This window comes from Corvus hawaiiensis, chromosome 7 (assembly GCF_020740725.1).
Source record: "Corvus hawaiiensis isolate bCorHaw1 chromosome 7, bCorHaw1.pri.cur, whole genome shotgun sequence".
Taxonomy (NCBI): Eukaryota; Metazoa; Chordata; class Aves; order Passeriformes; family Corvidae; genus Corvus; species Corvus hawaiiensis.
The window spans coordinates 31397200-31415270 of record NC_063219.1 but is presented as its reverse complement, the minus strand read 5'-3'; the positions used below and the strand labels follow the sequence as shown (position 1 = coordinate 31415270).

The 18071-nt window shown below is 40.5% G+C and overlaps 1 protein-coding gene across 1 annotated transcript in view; it reads left to right on the top strand.

The window, feature by feature from the left end:
- OSBPL11 (oxysterol binding protein like 11) overlaps window positions 1-18071 on the top strand; it is a 40196-nt gene that overhangs the window by 18434 nt on the left and 3691 nt on the right. The window contains exons 6-12 of the mRNA XM_048308791.1: window positions 3250-3451; window positions 7284-7429; window positions 9419-9559; window positions 11557-12055; window positions 13459-13645; window positions 16966-17148; window positions 17767-17920. Coding sequence (XP_048164748.1) covers window positions 3250-3451; window positions 7284-7429; window positions 9419-9559; window positions 11557-12055; window positions 13459-13645; window positions 16966-17148; window positions 17767-17920 — 1512 coding nt within the window. The remainder of the gene's footprint in view (window positions 1-3249; window positions 3452-7283; window positions 7430-9418; window positions 9560-11556; window positions 12056-13458; window positions 13646-16965; window positions 17149-17766; window positions 17921-18071) is intronic.

Below are 18071 nucleotides of genomic sequence, written 5' to 3'. Positions count from 1 at the left end.
TCAGAATGCTAATACCACTTTCTGGTATGTTGATTCATTTAGACAAATTGTCTAGGGATGGGTGTGACTGAACAGAGAGCAATTCAGAAGCCTGGTTTTTTTTCACTGTATGTTCAGGTGCAGTGTGTTTTAGGAGAAAAACCCAGAAATAATTACCTTTCCATCTTGACTGACAGAACAGACTGACTACTGGTTGATTTTAACTTGCAAATATTTCCAGGATGGATCTTGCCTATCTAAAGAGTACATTGCAAACCTGTGTTACTTAGTGGTAGCCTTGATGTTAATAAGCATTTTAATGTTAACTGTAATTAGTGTGGTGTGATACATGTCTTGGAAAAAATAAGTTCCAGATGGAGGGCTTTTTAATTTAGCAAATAAAGATGTAGGAAGTGTGGAGTTCTATTGACGAATTGCTAGAAACTGAACTTTGACAAACTAGCATAGAAGAGTGCTGTGTATTGTGAGTCTCATTAACCTTAAAATATGTGGCTGAGCACTCCAGTAAGTTCCCAGGTAAATGGGTGTTGCAGATACTTTCACTGGTATGGCATGCTGTCATTGTTCCTTGATTCGTATCAGGAACAATGATAAGGTGTAATTATTCAGTAGTTTACACAAGGTGACTGCCTCTTTAAACCTTAGAGTCTCTGAATCTCTCTCCACAGCAGACTGTTCTTGCAGATGTCTTGCAAAAGGGTAATTGCTGCCATCCTGTTTTTATCCTCTTAGAGCAGTAAAGTCTCCTATAGTGCTAATGCAGAGACATGTGAAGTCCTGCCAGGTACTCAGGAAAATAAAAATGTTTCAGAAATGGCTTTTTCACTTTTTGAATTTTCAAACATCATTATGGCATTCAGAATTTCCGGGAGGAAAGAGGAGTATGTGTGAGCTGGAGCACTGAAGCAGTGGCTTGCATCCTCTAATTGGGATGAAGTGGAATGACTTTTCTTGGCATTGCAAAGAGCACAGGAAGCTATTCATGCTCTTTTGATTGCTGCTGCATGATTATTTATGAACTTAAAAACTTTTGACCTGTACAGATGAAGAATCCTCAGTAGTACTGGCTTTTCTGAATGTTAGTTTGCTTGCCTTTTTAAAGTTAAAATGCTCATTAGATAGAATGCCTACCTTTTTTTAGATATGGTTAAAATACTGAAGAGCAGGGACGTGCCTGTTACCCCTGAGCATCACACAGCTCGAATACTTAAAAATTCTTTTTGAAAAGCTGTGGGAAGAGCAACTTTTTTCAAAGGATCTGCTACATTGTGACCTTTTTTGATTTCCCCATGAATTGCACTATACTGGGTCTTCTGTCAGTCCCTTTCCCTTTGACTGCCCCTTGTTCTTGGCTGAATGTGTGTCATGATGCTGACGTGGTTACCATGCAAAGCAGGAGGTTTAAGAAGATCTTTTTGCTAACTTGCACTAAATGCACGTGTGTGTGTGTTTGCAAAGTGAGAACAATAGCCTGTGTATTTTTCCTAGATTCTGAATTTTTAGTTACTGTGCTTTTCTTCTCCTGGGACTATTTTTGTTTATTTTCCAAAGCTGAGTGTATAAATATGAAAAGCCTTAGGACTGTTGAAAATGTGTTCTTTGAAAGAGAAGATGTGCCTATTTGAACTTCATAGATAAGCATAGCATGGCTTGTCCTATTGACTGGCCTGATCCTGGAATGAAGTGCTTGGGGCCTACCATACGGTGAATTACTAACAGTAAAGGTCACCAGAAGGATTGTGGTGATTTGTCAACTAATTATCTGTGGGGGTTTTGTGTGGGGTTTTTTCTAAGCCAACACACTTTTTCAAAGTTGGAAAAAAACTGCGCTCAAAGGCTTTTATCACATTTGTGACTGGAGAAAAATGAGACACATGTTGTGATAGCAGCTGATGTGTTTGCATAGGCAAGGCTATATATAACTAAATGTTTTAGTAGCTTTCTGTCCTGTTGCTCTTGGGATATGCTAAGGCTGGCTCTGCACAGTTAACACCACTTTTAAAGAGCCAATGCTCTGTGAATTCACACCTTCATGGAGCCAAGCCCTTAACAGTTCCAAAGATCACATACTATGAACTTGGATGAATACATGTTCCTTAAGTATTGCATAAAATCTTAAAAGCAGTTCCTGGAAGGGATTGCAGGTAGTAGTACTGAAAAAAAGAGTCAGTCAGATACTGCTAGGATTGGGAATTAAATAATTGTAGCGAAAAAGCTACGTAGTGCCATAGCAGTTAAATGCATTATTCTTTAAGGATTCTTTAAAGAAATTCTGCTGCTGCTCTGCTAAATCAACCTGTCCTTACATTTACCTAACTGCCAGAACACATAATGGTTGCAGAGTAGTGCTGTCCAGTTAGATGGATGCTGTTTGTTGTTCCTCCCCAGAAAGGGGGATTAGTATATGTAGGAATTTACCTTCATCCCTGTGATTCAAAATCAGGTAATATTTTGTTTCTGTGAGTATAAAGAGGAAGGTGCTGCTTGATGGCTGTTGTGCTTTGCCCCCCTGTACCTCATGTGGGCAGATGTGCTGTTGCAGATTCTGTGATTTAGGGGTGTGGAGCTCTGTGTGAAGGAGGAAAGGAGTTTGGGGGAGAGCAAGTGTAACAATGACAACAGGGCAGGACAGCTGCAATCTGAACACATAATGAAAGTGAAAATCCTGCTGGCTTTTCTTCCCTCCCTGCAAAGTAAATGCTGAGATAGTGATAATCAGTGTGGTGTCAGTGCAGATAATAAATGAGGATCCTGTATGGTTTGAGCCAAAATGAGGAATAGAGGTCTTTTCTGTTAGAGTGCTGCACCTCTGCTCACAGGGAGTGAAAAAATATTGATACACACAGACAGTAGATCCTGTTCCAGGCTGTGCAGAGCACAGAGCTTAATTACTTCTCACACAGAGTGCATGTAGGGTTCCCCCCCATCCCTATCAACTAGGCATGAAACCGTTTGATATTTACTGCAACAAGTATCATGTTCCAATTCCTCTTTGCTTTTTATTTTGAAGTCGCTTTGATATTCGTTGGCTTGTTAATAAAGTGCCATGTATTTTCGTGGGTAAATTCATCGTTCATTTAATGACTCTCTAGTAGTAGTAGTTCTCGTAAGTACAGTTAATTTTACATACATCTGTTGCCTTGTAGTTTTATTATTGTCCTAAAATCATTTGGGATCCTCTGTGTACACAGCTGAACACGTATCACACAACACTTCTACCACCTGATAAGTGACTGTTTTGTTTGACAGATGATGTCTCAGGCTGAGGGCCAACAGAGAGACTTGATCAGGAGCATAGAATGCCTTCCTGCCTCCGGTCACCTTACATCCTTGGATCAAGACCTATTGATGCTCAAAGCAACTTCCATGGCGACCATGAACTGCTTAAATGACTGTTTCCATATTCTCCAGTTACAACATGCTTCTCAACAAAAGGGATCCTTACCAGCAGGTGGGTATAGGTGCTCACAGAGAGCAGAACTCTGTAACAAATACAAACCCCTTCCTTCTTGCAAAAATGTTCGTTCCACAAATGCAATTTCACATGGGCAAAGGAAACTGCTGACTGCCTGGTTGCTTGTGAATTTTTCCAGAGACCAACTTGTTTGTGTTGGGTGGAACTCTGTTCATGTTGTATATATTTTTAAAAATCATTTATTCTATCAAGAAGTCTGTGTCAGCAGCTGTATAAATGTAACATCTAATTGTTGTACAACATCTCACAACAGAATAAACTACATAAGGCACCCCAACAAGAAGGCTGCCTTTGGGATGTAACTGGCTACTCAGGAACAGTAATAGTGGAGGGGGAATTTAGGGGATTGCAGATTCTAGGACATGTAGTGTCCACTACATCTCTGTCAAATGTCATGCTTTTTTGATCATTTTTTTGCACACTAAATACCTATTCTAAGTATTTACATGTGTGTAGCTTCCATTTCTAGTTAAGCATTAAAATACAATACTCTAAATTTGCACTGGTTGTTACTAATACTGTTTAAATATCAGCATTCTTGTTTTGAGTTACTGTCTTAGTCTAAACCATGGTCTAAAGACAAGTGTATTCTATTCTGAGGCCAGAATGGACTTGTAAGCCAATGAAAATTGGTTAAAGGTTGAGAAAAACAGAAAATCTCTTTTTAATAAACAGCTGACCACCCCAACAAACAAACAAAACCCCCCCAAACCCTACTGCTCATGTGTGTGGAATCTGTGCATTCACAGGCAGCAGACAAGTATGTTGCCATGTCTGCATAATTGATCACTTCTATGCAAGTAAGAGCTTAGTGGAATTGTTCTACCTGATTCATGTCAGTGTATGGAGCTGAATGTGGTTGTGGTTGTTTGTAAATTCTTTGGCATCTTATTGTGCCTTTTTTTCATGTGTTCACTTTGTGGCTTTTTGTGAGCTTTACAGGATTTTCAAATGCTTCTCTTGCACAACTGGTCAGTAGATATAGTAAGTAGGTAACAAAGTACACACAGAAGTTGTCTCTCCCCTTATCTGTCCCATAATCCTCTCATATTTGTGGTGCCTGCTTTTCCAGGGCATATTATTTCAGAGCTGTAATTAATTTAGCTTCAAAGATGAAAAAAAAAGTTATATAAAAGTGTTAAAACGATATAAAAAGTGTTTGTGATTTTAAAATCACCAGAGGCATTAAAAGAGAATATGTGAATAGACTGAATTAAATTTTTTGCTGTATTTCAGTTCAAAATTTCATTTTAAAACAAAAAAACTGGATGGCAACTCCTGAGCTGTTTGTCTGAACTCTGAAGTTATGCTGAAAGAACTCTTCCTATTCTCTGTGAATTTTTTGACTGTTAATGCATAACTGTGGGAGGTGCACATCAGAAGTGTCTTTGTTTTGGCATTTTCACATATGCACTACTAGGATGGCTTTTTGACTTGTGTTTGGGGACATAACTAGGGTCCAATGAGCACCACTGTAATAACTTAAGAAGACAGTTTTGGTTTGGGGTCTTTTTGACAAGTGGTGTAGGTTTTTAGTTTTTTAAACCATGCAGGGAAAAGCTTAATTCACTGATTGCTATTCAGTTGGTATCTGCTTGTTAATGGACAGATCTAAAAATACTGCTTGAACATGTCCAAATCTTGAAGATTTCCAGTGATATCCTAGGGAGATGGATGGAGAAGAGAGGATCAGCAGATTGGATACTGGGGCCAGAGTTAAAAAGAGACCATTAAAAGAATGCTTGTGTCTTTCTGCAGCCTTCCATCTCCTCCCCTGCTGTGGCCTTTCTAGAGACACTGTAATACATTTGTTCCTTTCAAGGACTGCCAAGAACTTCTTAAATTTTTTTTTTTTAAATCCATTTAGCTTAGATTTCTCCTCTTGACTCAGGAGGGATCCTTCTGGTTCAGCTGCTGGAGCCAGGCTTAAAAACCAAGGATTAGAAATTATGTAAGAGTGCCAGTTTGCTATAGATCGTTAAATGACAAACCCTGCTCCCCCCCCAAACAAACAAAATAAAGAAAAAAAGCAGAAGACTGAAAATACTGCCCCAACACATCAAAGTGTATTGTGAATCACAAAGATGAACAAGAAAGTTCCACCCATTAACTTTTCCTAAATTCAAGTCAAAAGTGCTGTGCAACAACAATTTGCAACTCTTGAAGAAAAATGTAGGAAGTGAAAACTCAAGAGGTCTGCCCTGTAGCAGAGGGGAAGTGCTGACAACTGTTTAAAAAGAATTTGGGTGAAGACTTTAGGGGAGGAAGAGGTCACAAGTAAAGAGAATGGCTTGTGCCTATGCAAAATAGCTAAGAGCAGATTTGTATATGCTTTTCCAGTGGAAGAGAAGTATTAAGGTGGTATCTTGTCCATTCACAAAGACTAAAACACAGCTGGGAGCTCAAATCTTTCAAAAATACCCTCCAAACAGCAAAAGTAAACAGAGAATGTAATAAATAAGGTTATTCTAGAGGTTTCTGATAGAAAATATAAAAGGGATGCTGTGGGTTAAATTCAAGATAGTACAGAGGCAAGTGAGTGTGGATTAAATGCAATTTAGAACATGCAGTTAGAGATTAGTGTGTTGAAATTTACAGCTTAGAAAGCAGGTGTCATGAGGAGGTTTTAAAGACAAGTAAAACCTTTTCAAAAAGGTGTGACAATGACATTCTGAGCATCTTACTTTTTGACTTCTTTGACACTTCTGTTTAAATAGCTTAAGTTTAGTGTGGTCAGGAATTCTTGTTTCTTAGGATGTAGTGAATTAATGAGTAATGGATGATGAAAATAAGCTACCTTGCTGTGGAAAAGTTGTCTTGTCTCAATAGTAACTTTTTTCCTGCCCCACTGTCTTCCTGGTAGAAATGCTGCTGTTTATCTGAATTAAGCTTACTCTGCCTGTTGTGGTTGGGGATGTGACCTAGTTGCAGGTAACAGGGGTCTGGTAATAAAGGATTGTGTATCATATGGGAAGAGACAGCAGACACCTTAGTATAGGTGTCTTAGTATAGCACAGGGAACTGCTATTGGGTGGTAGAAATTCAGAATTTCCTAATAATTTCTGTGTTTGCAATCCACCCAAGATGGTTTGTCAGTTTGTGTATTCTTCAGTAAAAACTGATTGGAATCACCTGTACATTATTACCCTTTGAAAAAGAATGGAACATTTGTATTATTAATGAGGAACCCGACCTGTTCTGATAAATTAACTGGGAGTAACTAGAGATGCCGGAATCATCAGGTGGATAATAGCTTTCCAAACCCTGCAGCTTTTTTTTTTTTTTTTTTTTTTTTTTTTGGACAGCTATTATTTATTCAACAGTGTGTGCCTGCCTTCTCTGCAGCTGAGAAAGGACAAGCACCCTCTCCAGAGAACACACTGGCAACAAAACTTCTGCTTTAGGTCTTTTTAGTCTAGAACAGAGCTGAGTTTTAGAAGCTGATAAGTGGAAAGCTGCCCTTTTTTATTTTGGTACCAGTTAAAGAAAAGTGTAAGGGCTGCTTAACATTCCCATGATACTGGGTTCCTCCTCTGGTGTCTGATTACACTTTTCATGACACCAACTAGTTTCTCCAGTCCAAGTTGCATGTATTACAGCTCACCAATCCCAGTGTTTGTGCTAATGATCACTGAAGGTGGTGTCTCATTGCACCACCTTTGTTTAGTGGCTGCTGGAGGCATTGGCTGCAGGAGGAATTGGCTGCTTTCAGCTTATTCCATTAAAAATAGCTCTTCTTTTGGAAACTGCTTTTTACTGACCCTGGAGAGGATGAGCAAGTTTCAGCGCAAACTTTCCTTTGCTTCAGGAACCACGATCAGTTGGTTGGAACCGAAGATCTCTCTGGCAAACCACTTCAAAAATGGAGCAGCTCAGAATTTCCCAGCAGAGATAAACAAGCCAGCATCTGTCAGAGAAGAGCAGTCCATTGCAGAGCCCTGCCAGCTAACAAGGGTAAGGTAATGTGAACATCCCATTTCTGTGGGGAATTATTCGGAGGAATACCTGTAAATGTTTCAATCGTATTATGTGAAAATTATTTAGTGACAGCTATTCTCATACTATTGGTTAGCTGTGTAGGAGGAGAAGTGAGGACAGTTGCAGTAGATGAAACTCTCTACCTTGTTTATTCAAGAAATTTTTGCTGCTTTATGTAACTTGCTGTCAAGTGGAGGGAGGCAATTGGGGTGGTAATGCAAGGCATTGAAATAGGTTTTTTGCACTTCATTATTTACTTATCTAAAATAAAATGCAAGGGAATACTGCCTAACTGAAATTCATGACACTCTCAAAATAGGCCCAAGAAGAACTGCCTAAGTAGACAAAAGACGAAATTGCTGGTCTTTCAGCTATTACATCTCCCTTTCTTTCTAGGTCTTGTTGCATCTGTTTTTCTTAATCTGAGCAACTCTCATTATTTGACTGCAGGATGGCTTAATGCATTTGAAATGCAGTTACAGTCTGTATCATTATCAGCTACAGTCTGTATCATTATAGCTGACAAAATGGATTTGAATTGCAAAACACTGAAGTAAAAAACCAGCAGGGATTATGATGAAGAACATGTTTTCCTAACTAAGCTAGAAAATCATAATCACATCCTCTTTATGCTAGTTGGTTTCAAACAGTTGTTTGGCTGAGACTGTGTCACTGTGAAAAGATAATGTGCTAGTTTAGGTCTCTGCAATAGCACTGGGCTGTCTTAGAGCAAAATCAAAATGGAAAAGATTTTTTTCAGTTGCTATAGTTTATAGATTTTTAAATGGGTCAGAGTAGTTACTATTAAGTTAAAAAAAGAAAAGATGAAACAAAACTAGGAGCTTTCAACTAAATCGCTTAATTCCTTCCTTTCAATAATTAAGCAAGCTACAGTTTGAGTACTTAGTGTGTTTGAGGTATGAATGGTGTTATCACTCCCTGTAGGTATTTTCAACTTTTATTTCTGAGAGCAGATCAGCATAGCATCCTTGGAAAGGAGTCACCTCTGTGATACTGCAATTGTCATCAGGATTTGAGCTCTGTGTGAGGGCTTGGCCCCCTGTTTTTGGTGGTTGAGTGTTCATAAATCTGCTTTGGGCCGGGGCAGCTGCTTCAGGACAAAGGGCTTTGCTTAGGCAGAGGCATATTGCTGCCTTCCCGTGGCATTCAGTGCCTCTCCCTTCTGCATCTGCCTCCCTCCAGCTGCTTGCCCCAGGAGGATGCGGCTCAGAGCCCTAGGAATGCCACCATCCCTTCTGCCTGAAGTGTTTGACTTTCTGCTTGTGATGTGGTAGTTGTTAAATCGTTGCTGATATAATTTCCAGTCTGTCTGCTTTAGTTACACAGACACCGGCACCTGCAGTGTTTGTATGTGTGGGGTTTTGTTTTATGAAACTACTCCAAGTTACTTTTTTTCTTTTGCTGTTATATATTTGCACTCACAGCAACATGATAATGCTTGTGAGGAGCAGCTTGTAGATACTAGGCAGGATGGTAGTCAAGGAACGTGGAACTACAGTCTGATAACAGCCTTTGGAGTAGTGATGGCAACGCTGGAAAGGCTGAAGTAGTGTGGAGGTGAAAGGGGTTACTGAAGTGGTTGGAATTGCTGCTAGCTTTTGCTTTGCTGTTTCTGTGTATGTGTTAGATGCTTGACATTCTGTGAACTCACAAAACTTACAGGAATTTCTTTTAAGCTTTTTTTCTTTTTTTCCATGACCCGTGTGGGAGAGGGTGAGAAATCTGAGCCTGAATCCTCCAGATGGAATCTGCACTGAGTTATCTTCATATCCATTCAAATTCTTCAGCTGTTGTTTATTTTGGGAGTAGATTCCATTGTGTAGCCCTCTGCAGGGGTTTATTTAGCCTTTTTCATACATGGACAGTTAAATACAATATTAAGTCCTTTTTGAATATTGTCTGGCCAGTTCCATCTTTGAGCTAAGCCTATGGCTCTTATTGCAGGAACCTGAAGAAATAAATCCAGATGAGGAGCTAGAGGATATCTGTGACGATAAAGAAGATGATCTAGGAGCAGTGGAAGAGCAGCGCAGTGTTATCTTGCACCTTTTGTCTCAGCTGAAACTTGGCATGGACTTAACAAGAGTAAGTAACTGAAGTGTGAAGACTGGCTGCAGTAAAAGTGAAGTATCGTTTAAAACTCAGCTCCTGTATTGAACAGTATGGAGTTTAGTATGAAACTGTGGCCAGTAGCAACTTCAGGTCCCAAGATTTGATGTCCCAGATTGAGATGGTCAGCACATTTCACCTAAACCTATCTTTTTTATTACCTTCTCTTTGTGTTTTCTACCGTGTTTTTGTTGCCTTTCCTGTAATGGCCTGTTTTCTTTCCTGTATTTGAACCTTAGTCTTTTTGTGCTGTTTTCTACAGCCTTCTCGTATTTCTCTTTCTTCTTTCCTTCCATGATTTCTTTTCTATCTTGATAATGCTTTTTCGCACAGCTTGTATAACCCTACACCTGTGTGCATGCTGCTTCTGAAAAGAAGTTTTCTTTTGGTTCCCCCTTACCTTTAGATGCCTGTTTAAGCCTCTTTTCTATTCTCATTTCTGTGTTTGTTCACAAGCAAGCAGGAACAAAGTTGCACTGGAGAGAATTGGATTTGACACTTGAGTGCAGAACTCAAAAGCAAGCAGCTTGGAAAAATTAACGCTCAGGTGCCATTAGACAACTTGGGCAGCAAATCTGGGAAGAGCAGGCTGCTACCAGCTTATGTTCAGTTCACTCCTGTAAAGACCTCTTGCCATAAGCACTAGGCACTTTGAAATCAGAAAATGGATTTTACAGTAGCATGGAATGAGAAAAACACTCTCTCTTGGAATTATGGATTATTACATTTTTTTAACCCTATGTTTTTTGAGCACGAGCTACATAGCCCTTAGAAACTTGTATTGTGCAGCTTATGTTTCACAACTTGAGAGGGAAAACAAAAACGTGATATGAACAGGCCCTGCTGTCTGCAAGTCAGACTTAAACCGCTGCTGCTGTACCAGAAACTGATGAAGTTACTCTTTCACTTACATTGAAGATTTGATTTAGGATATCTTTTTCTCTTAGTTGGAACAAGTTGTTAAGCCTGTTTTCCAGTTGTGACTTTTGGCTGTGTGGGGAGAATTGTCTTTATATATAGCAGGCAAATCACTGAAGTGGACTAACCTGGCTTCAAAACAGGTAATGAAGTTGTTAGAATTGTACTTAACTCATTATGTACTGAAGTAAAAAACCACTTAGTACTCAAGGTTGGTGTTGCAACAACATGGCAAGTGTATTCAGTTTAACTTGAATGTCTATTAAGTCTTATGTCTGTGCTTTTTCTCTTTGAATGCAGCTGATTTAAGTGGATTGTCTTGATCTCGTGGCTGAGACACCCTGTGTTGCTGTTTACAGCAGTTAGTTCTGTGAGTTGTGTGTGTTTAGTTAGTTATGTGAGGCTAGTTCCCACAGCAGAGAAGGAAAACACTGATGATATCCACAGCCTTTCACTCTAAGGCATTGCCCTTGGCTCAGGAAGGACAGGATTGTTGGTTTTTATAGAGTTGAATGTAACTGGGAGAGTGTAAGGTACCTCTGCTCAGAGGCACAGGCTCAACCCATACTATGCTGCTTCTCATGGATGCTTGTCCTAGTTGCTGTGTTGAGAGAGATTCTCCAAGCTCTCCAGAGCTGGTATAGCTTCCTTGTTCTCTTCTCCATTAGACCATACCTTTCCTAACTTCTGCTCTGAACCTTCTTTGCTATAGTTTGAGTTCCTTCATGCTTGTTTTCTCTTTCACAGGCATATGGGACACATTATCTCTTTGCAACTCTTGTATGTTTTGTTTTTTTTTTTTTAAACTGGTGCTCAGTCCCTTTCGACCTCTTTAGTCTTAATAATACTCATTGGGCTTTTATTGCCTTGTAAATTGCTTTTCTGGAACTTCTGACCACTGTCTTTTGCTCACATCTTACATGAAGGACAAGAAAGTGCACTCTGAAAGTGTGGTGTCCCAAACAGCACAGAATCCTCCTCCCAAGGACTTCCCTTATAAAATGCCTGTCTCTGTTTCCCTTACTAGAGCCCCATGGCTTTTCTTTTATTTTCAGGTGGTTCTTCCCACCTTCATTCTAGAGAAGCGGTCGTTGCTGGAGATGTACGCGGACTTCATGTCCCACCCCGATCTCTTCGTTGCCATCACGAACGGCGGCAGCCCCGAGGAGAGGATGATCCGCTTTGTGGAGTATTACCTCACCTCCTTCCACGAGGGCCGCAAGGGAGCCATTGCCAAGAAGCCCTACAATCCCATCATCGGGGAGACCTTCCACTGCTCCTGGAGGATGCCCAAGAGTGACGTGGCCACCGAAGCTGGCACCAACTCCTCTGCTCACTCCCCCTCAGAGCAAGTAACTCTGCCTAAAGATCCAGAAGGCCAAGCAGAGCCGGACTATTACACAGTGAAATTTGTAGCTGAGCAAGTGTCCCACCATCCTCCTGTCTCAGGGTTTTATGCTGAGTGTGTAGAGCGGAAGATGTGTGTCAATGCCCACGTCTGGACAAAAAGTAAATTCCTGGGAATGTCAATAGGAGTGACAATGGTTGGTGAGGGTAAGTGCAAATTCTGTCCTTCGTTCATTTTAGAAATTTGTTAAAATACTGTTAATTTGATGGCAAATTTGATGTTATATTCCGAAGATACAAGTTGTCATTGTAAACAGCAACTTTTCCTATGGGAGAAGAAAATAATTAGGTTTATGCTTTGCCAAAAATCAGAATTATATTTGGAAGTAAAATTTTGCCTTTTAAACCTAAGGTCAGTTTCTGCAATGTAAACTGATATTTGTGAATTAATTTGCATCATACATTTATTAAATAGAAGTCTTGTTGCATTTCCATGTATTGCACTTAATCTTTCTATATATGTTTCGATTTTCTTTAACTAGAAAAATGGGATCCTTTAGGGACAGAGAAGGGTAACTGCCCTCAAACTGTACTTTCCCTTTAGTTATGTGTATTTACTGCACAAGATGAGACAGCCTCTCCCACTCTGTGTCCCCTGTGTATATTGCCCAGTACCTGGGGATTCCAGGCACTTGCACGTAAATTACTCATTGAACAAGGGAATGACCAGGGGAATGCCAGGGTATGTCAAAGGCACATCTTTGGCTGTACAGGTAATCTCTGAAGCTGATATCTCTTGCAGGATCTTTCTCAAATCAGATCATAACTTTTTTCAGAATTTCCCATGTTGTTTGTGCTGATGTCAGACACCCAGGGGTACTGTGCTCCAGAGGCACGGGCTGGGGCAGGCAGCATTCAGACGTTGTGCTGTGCTCTTCTGAGGGCAAAAGGCAGATCTTGTGCTTTTGGGTTCTTTATAGGAATCAAATCCACTTAGCTGAAAGCTGAATAAAAATTCTAGTATTTTAAGAGATTCCTGACATTTATTGCAAGAACTGCTGTCAGGAAAGAATTGGGTTTATCTTAGCAGAGAGATGCAGTAAGGAGAATTGTCTCTGCTACCTGTCTTGAGATTGGGTAAGGTGTATTATAGGAAGGGAAAACGGGAGTATTAGCCTTCCTCAGGATCTGCAGTTCAGGGGATTCATTTGTTACTTCCTTTTGTCAGCATAAGTCTTGTCTTGCCGTGCTCCAGAGCCATCAGTAAGAGAGTGAGCAGCCCTTATATGTACTGCTGAAAAGTATGTGCATGGCACAGTATTGTACTTTATGGAACAATATTATTGGGATAAATGTCTTTTCCCAAAAGAAGCTTAAATGCCCATTACTTAAGTTAGTACTTCCAGGAAAATGTTTTTACCTATAATCTAATAAATGTCACTTTTGTGGTTTTGGGGTTTGTTGTTTTTTTTTTTTTTTAATTTTCTTTTTCTGTGTGAGGGGCTATGAGGAAAAGTAACCAGATGTAGTATTGGCTATTTGTTTCAACAACTTGTTTGGCCTTTTCTGAGGTGGTGCTGATATACAGATTCTTGTGTTTCTTCACACAGGTGTCTTACACCTCTTGGAACACGGGGAAGAATACACATTCTCTCTGCCCTGCGCATATGCCCGCTCAATTTTAACTGTTCCCTGGGTAGAGCTGGGAGGAAAAGTCAACATTAACTGTGCAAAAACTGGGTATTCTGCAAGTATTAACTTTCACACCAAGCCCTTCTACGGTGGCAAATTGCATCGGTGAGAACATTTTTGTTTGTTTGAAATGAGATCGATCTCACTGTCTTAAAGGGTTGAGTGTTGTTTGCAATGTGCATTGTAAGTGCTCTGCTGGCATCATTGTCTTTGGATTTCTCTATAAGAAATATAACACTATCAAGTTTCAGCATCTTACAGAAAATATCTAGGTAAAAATACCTTTTTGTAAAGACAAAAATGGTAATTCTTATAGTGGTAGCTATTCACCTGTATGCATGTTTATAGGTACAGGTAAAGGACATCCAGGGAAAGTTTGCATGGGGTTGCTTTTAGCAGATTCCAGGAAGTATGCACAGTTGATGCAAAAGAGCACTGGTTTTTTTTCAGACATTTTATAGTAAGACTGCTGTAGATTAACCTCATGCTAATATAGACAAGTAATTGAGGAAGGAGAAAATTAAGTCGTAGTCTCACAAAGAATATGTTTGCAGAGCATTTTGAGCATTTTGCACTCAGCTATTTACTGAATAGAGTTTATTTAAATGTTTCTTAGATTAAATATCTCGCAGATCATAATGAAATATGTAACAGCCTAGAACATCAGAATTTCCTAGATGTGCGTTGCTGTCACAGGTTGCAAAAATCAGCTGTTTTCTCTGAATGACTTTTCCTGAAGCAGTAGGATTAGGCCATATTTGTTGCTCAAAGAAAACAAAAAAATCCACCTTGCTCTTTAAATTTCCATAAAGGGTCTGAATTTAAGTTGCAAGCAAAGCTTCCCTGTCCCAATGGCATTTGGAGAACTGAAGCTTATTAGTAGTTCTGTTTCACTTGGTGCAGTTTGAAAGTGACACATCATTTGGGTTTTTTCTATGGCTCATGATGTATCTTCCACTTTGCAATAGCTCCTCTTGCGTCATAAAAGATAAGTTAGAGGATGTAGTTTTAGTTCAGTGATTTAATTTTGGAAGCTGTTGTTATTTGTGTCTCTGAAGTTAGTCACAGACGTAGAGGCTTTTTAAAGAGAGATCTGTTCAAGGTACTGTAACTATTGAAAATTTGACATGGTGATGATTGGACATTGCCAAAAGAATCTCTTGATGGGAAGCAGCAGTGTTGTCATGGTTACCCAGAGTGCACGGGAGTTGCTATGGCAATGGTATGGATTTTTTTGTAGAGTGACCCTTGTTGTTAGACCTCAGCTGGATGTTGGCTCCTTGGTCCTGTACCTCTTTAGCTGGATGAAATAGAGGATAATGATAACGAACAGCTAGACATGTATCAGTCATGCCAAGATTACAAATAAGTGCCAGCAGGTTTTTATTACTAATAGTGGTTCAGGCAGCTACTGTGGTCTGCAGTGCTGGCAGAGGTTGTGTGTCAGAGCAATGCAACCTGGAGAAATAAAGGTAATGAGAGTTTAATGGAGCAATTCAATACTGCACCCCAGTAGTGAGTGATATAACTTTGTTTACTTTCAGCTGAGCAGAGGCAGTAATTTTGTGATTGATATTAAAATACTGGATGTCAGTGCTGTCTTGTTACCATACAATGCTTGGAAAAAATCAAGCTGTTAAAGTTGTGGGGAAGTAACTGCAGAGTCTGACCTGGCTGATCCCTGGCATCCTGTGGATTCAGGCTGTTCAGAGATCTCTTGGGAGGAGGACAGGGACTCTGCCATGTGTAATAGCTTTGGTGAGGTGTGGAAGTCACAGGATGAGAAGCAGCACAAAATTAAGGCTGCTTGCTTGTCAGCTGCTCTTTCTGCTGTTTTCAGTAATTGTTAGTGCTTCTTAAAGTCCACAAAAAAAATATTGTAAATGTGCTTTTATTGCTCCTGTTTTTTTCAACAACTGTTAAATTTTTGTAGTGGAAAACTCTGTGCTCTGTGAGCAGCGCATGCTTATCAATTTGGGTTTTTTAAGATATTTCTCATGAGTTTAATTTAGGTTCGAGCTGCTGGATCACAGTGTGACAGAAGTCCTGGCAGCTGCCTCCTGCTGTGAGCTGGCTGTGAGCTTTCCCCCCTTGCCCTGGAGATTCCCTGCAGCTCTGCTTTGGCTGGCATCCAGTATCTCTGTGCTGGCGGGTCTGACCTGTGATACTTGTTTCATTGCCTGAGAGATAAATTTCTCTATTTTGATACCAGGACTGGGGAGGACAGTTAGGTGCAGGCACAGTGGGAAGTGACTAGTGTGGGTGGAAGAAGGGAAGTGGCACTTGTGTCCTGTGCTCCCTTTTCCTCTGAGTGTGGCACCAGAAGTGCTGCTTTCCACTCTCCTGGATGCAGTTGTTCAAAGGACGTCAGAGCAAGCCAGTGGTGTGCAAGTTAGCTGTTCTCAGCTGCTCACAATAGAATTCTGGAAGGAGATGAGCCTATGCTTTGTGTGAACACTGGTGAAATGCAGGAAGGGGAGCTGTAAAGTGGTGAGTTTTAGGGAGGTTGTGTACAGATAACTTCAGTTTAATTGGAGCTGGAGAAAGTATCTTTTGTGAATCCTGCAGCACCTTACAAGTAAGAATCTCTCAAGTCTGGTTTGCATAGTGCACAGACTCTTGTTTCTTTGTTTCTAGGAGAAACCGTCTGTTTAAGGCTGGCAATTTGCTTGCCAAGCCATGCTCAAACACTGGGTCAGGATGAAGTGGGTGTCAGGAGGTCTTTGTGGAGGTCTTTGTACAGGTCTTGAAGCTGAGAAGAAAAGTATGCATCAGTGTGTGCGATTGTGGTGATACTTGAGCATTATGCTACACCTTGAATGAAATACTGCATGTTAGAAAGACATTTTTCTTATCTTGTTATTGGTAGAGGTTTCTGGGAAAGAGACAGGGAGCAAAAGCAGTTCTCCTGATTTCTAGTTTCCTACCTTGCTTTCTGCCTTTGTGTCTGCTGCTTATGAGAGCAACATGCGAATGAGACCACCTACATAAGGAGAATATTGACATGTAAAGATGCGAGATGACGTGCCAGCAGGTAGTGAGATATATTCTTGCTAGAAAGTTTAATTTTTATTTTTTAAGTCTGAACTATGTATCTGATGTGATACTTCAAGTGGAAATGATCAACTGCTTGTTATATGTGAATCCGCCTGTGTTAGTTTCTTTTTCATTTTCAGTTTCCTTAAGAGGCTTGAAACAAGCTGAACCCAAAAATGGAGTTTCCTGGGTAACTTGAAGAGAACTAGAGCAGCGAGTGAAAGCCACTTTGCTCTTTGAGCTTCTCCACACAAATGCAATTCAAATAACTAACATTTTTCTAGGCAGTGTGACAAGTTTGCAAACTCATCCAGGACTGAGTGATTATGCAAGGAACAGTCCTCAGGTTTCTTCAGCCATGGCTTTTTAAAAATAAATTTCTTTCCTAGAGTCACAGGTGAAGTGAAGCAGAACATGACGAACACGGTGGTGTGCAGAGTGCAGGGGGAGTGGAACAGTGTGCTTGAGTTCACCTACAGCAACGGGGAGACCAAATACGTGGATTTGACAAAGCTCTCCGTGACAAGAAAACGAGTCCGGCCCCTGGAGAAGCAAGGCCCCTTTGAATCTAGGTAGAGTATATGTTTGCTCTTGTCTGACCCTTTTTGTCCTAAGCAGTCTGGTGAGTGCCTTAGGAAAACCTGCAAATGTAGATAGTATTTGTGGATAACGCTTAGCAGCACCGATCTTTATTTTTTATGTTTTTTAAAAATAAAAGTCAAGAGCATAGTAAAAAGTGCACAACCCAAGTGCAGGCACATGAGTGTTTGTCTCCTATTTATGAGCAGAGGGTGTTTCTTTGAGTTCACAAAGTGCTTTCCAGAGCAGAAGCTCCCTGTTAGTTTTGTTTTTACTCATCAGCTACATAGCAGGGCAGCTCCTGACATCCTCACAAGAAACTGCTTGTTGAATAACACTTCCATGGCAGTTTTAAAGGGTTTGCAAACAGACATTAGATTGGCACTGCCAGAACCTCAGAGCCATTCCTACATGCTCCCAGTTGCTGGTGTAGCTGTAAGACTTGGCCATGAGCCCTCACCTGTGCTGCAATTCTCTGACCTGGGCTGATTTGTCATGTGTATGTGGAGAGAGTGCTCCTGTTCCACAAGAACTGCCTGCAGTGATCTTGCAGTTCGAGGTGGCAGGCTGGGAAACCTTTGGAACAGTAAAGTTACCAGTTTATTTTGTAGGAGGCTGTGGCAGCATGTGACAGAGTCTCTGCGGGATGGAGACATCGATAAGGCTACAGAGCACAAGCGAGCCCTGGAAGAACGGCAGAGGAATGAAGAGAGACTTCGTGCTGAAACAGAAACACCTTGGTGTACTAAATATTTCCTTAAAGATGTAAGTTCTCAAGCAGTTAGCTGCTGTTAATGAAGGCAGAAGCAAAGCTGTTATAAGCAAGCAGGTGCACATATGGGTCTGTGTCCTGTCAGAATATTTGGCCTTAGATCTTACAGTTTAGCTCTGTGGGATCCTTAGGGGTAAGGTGACA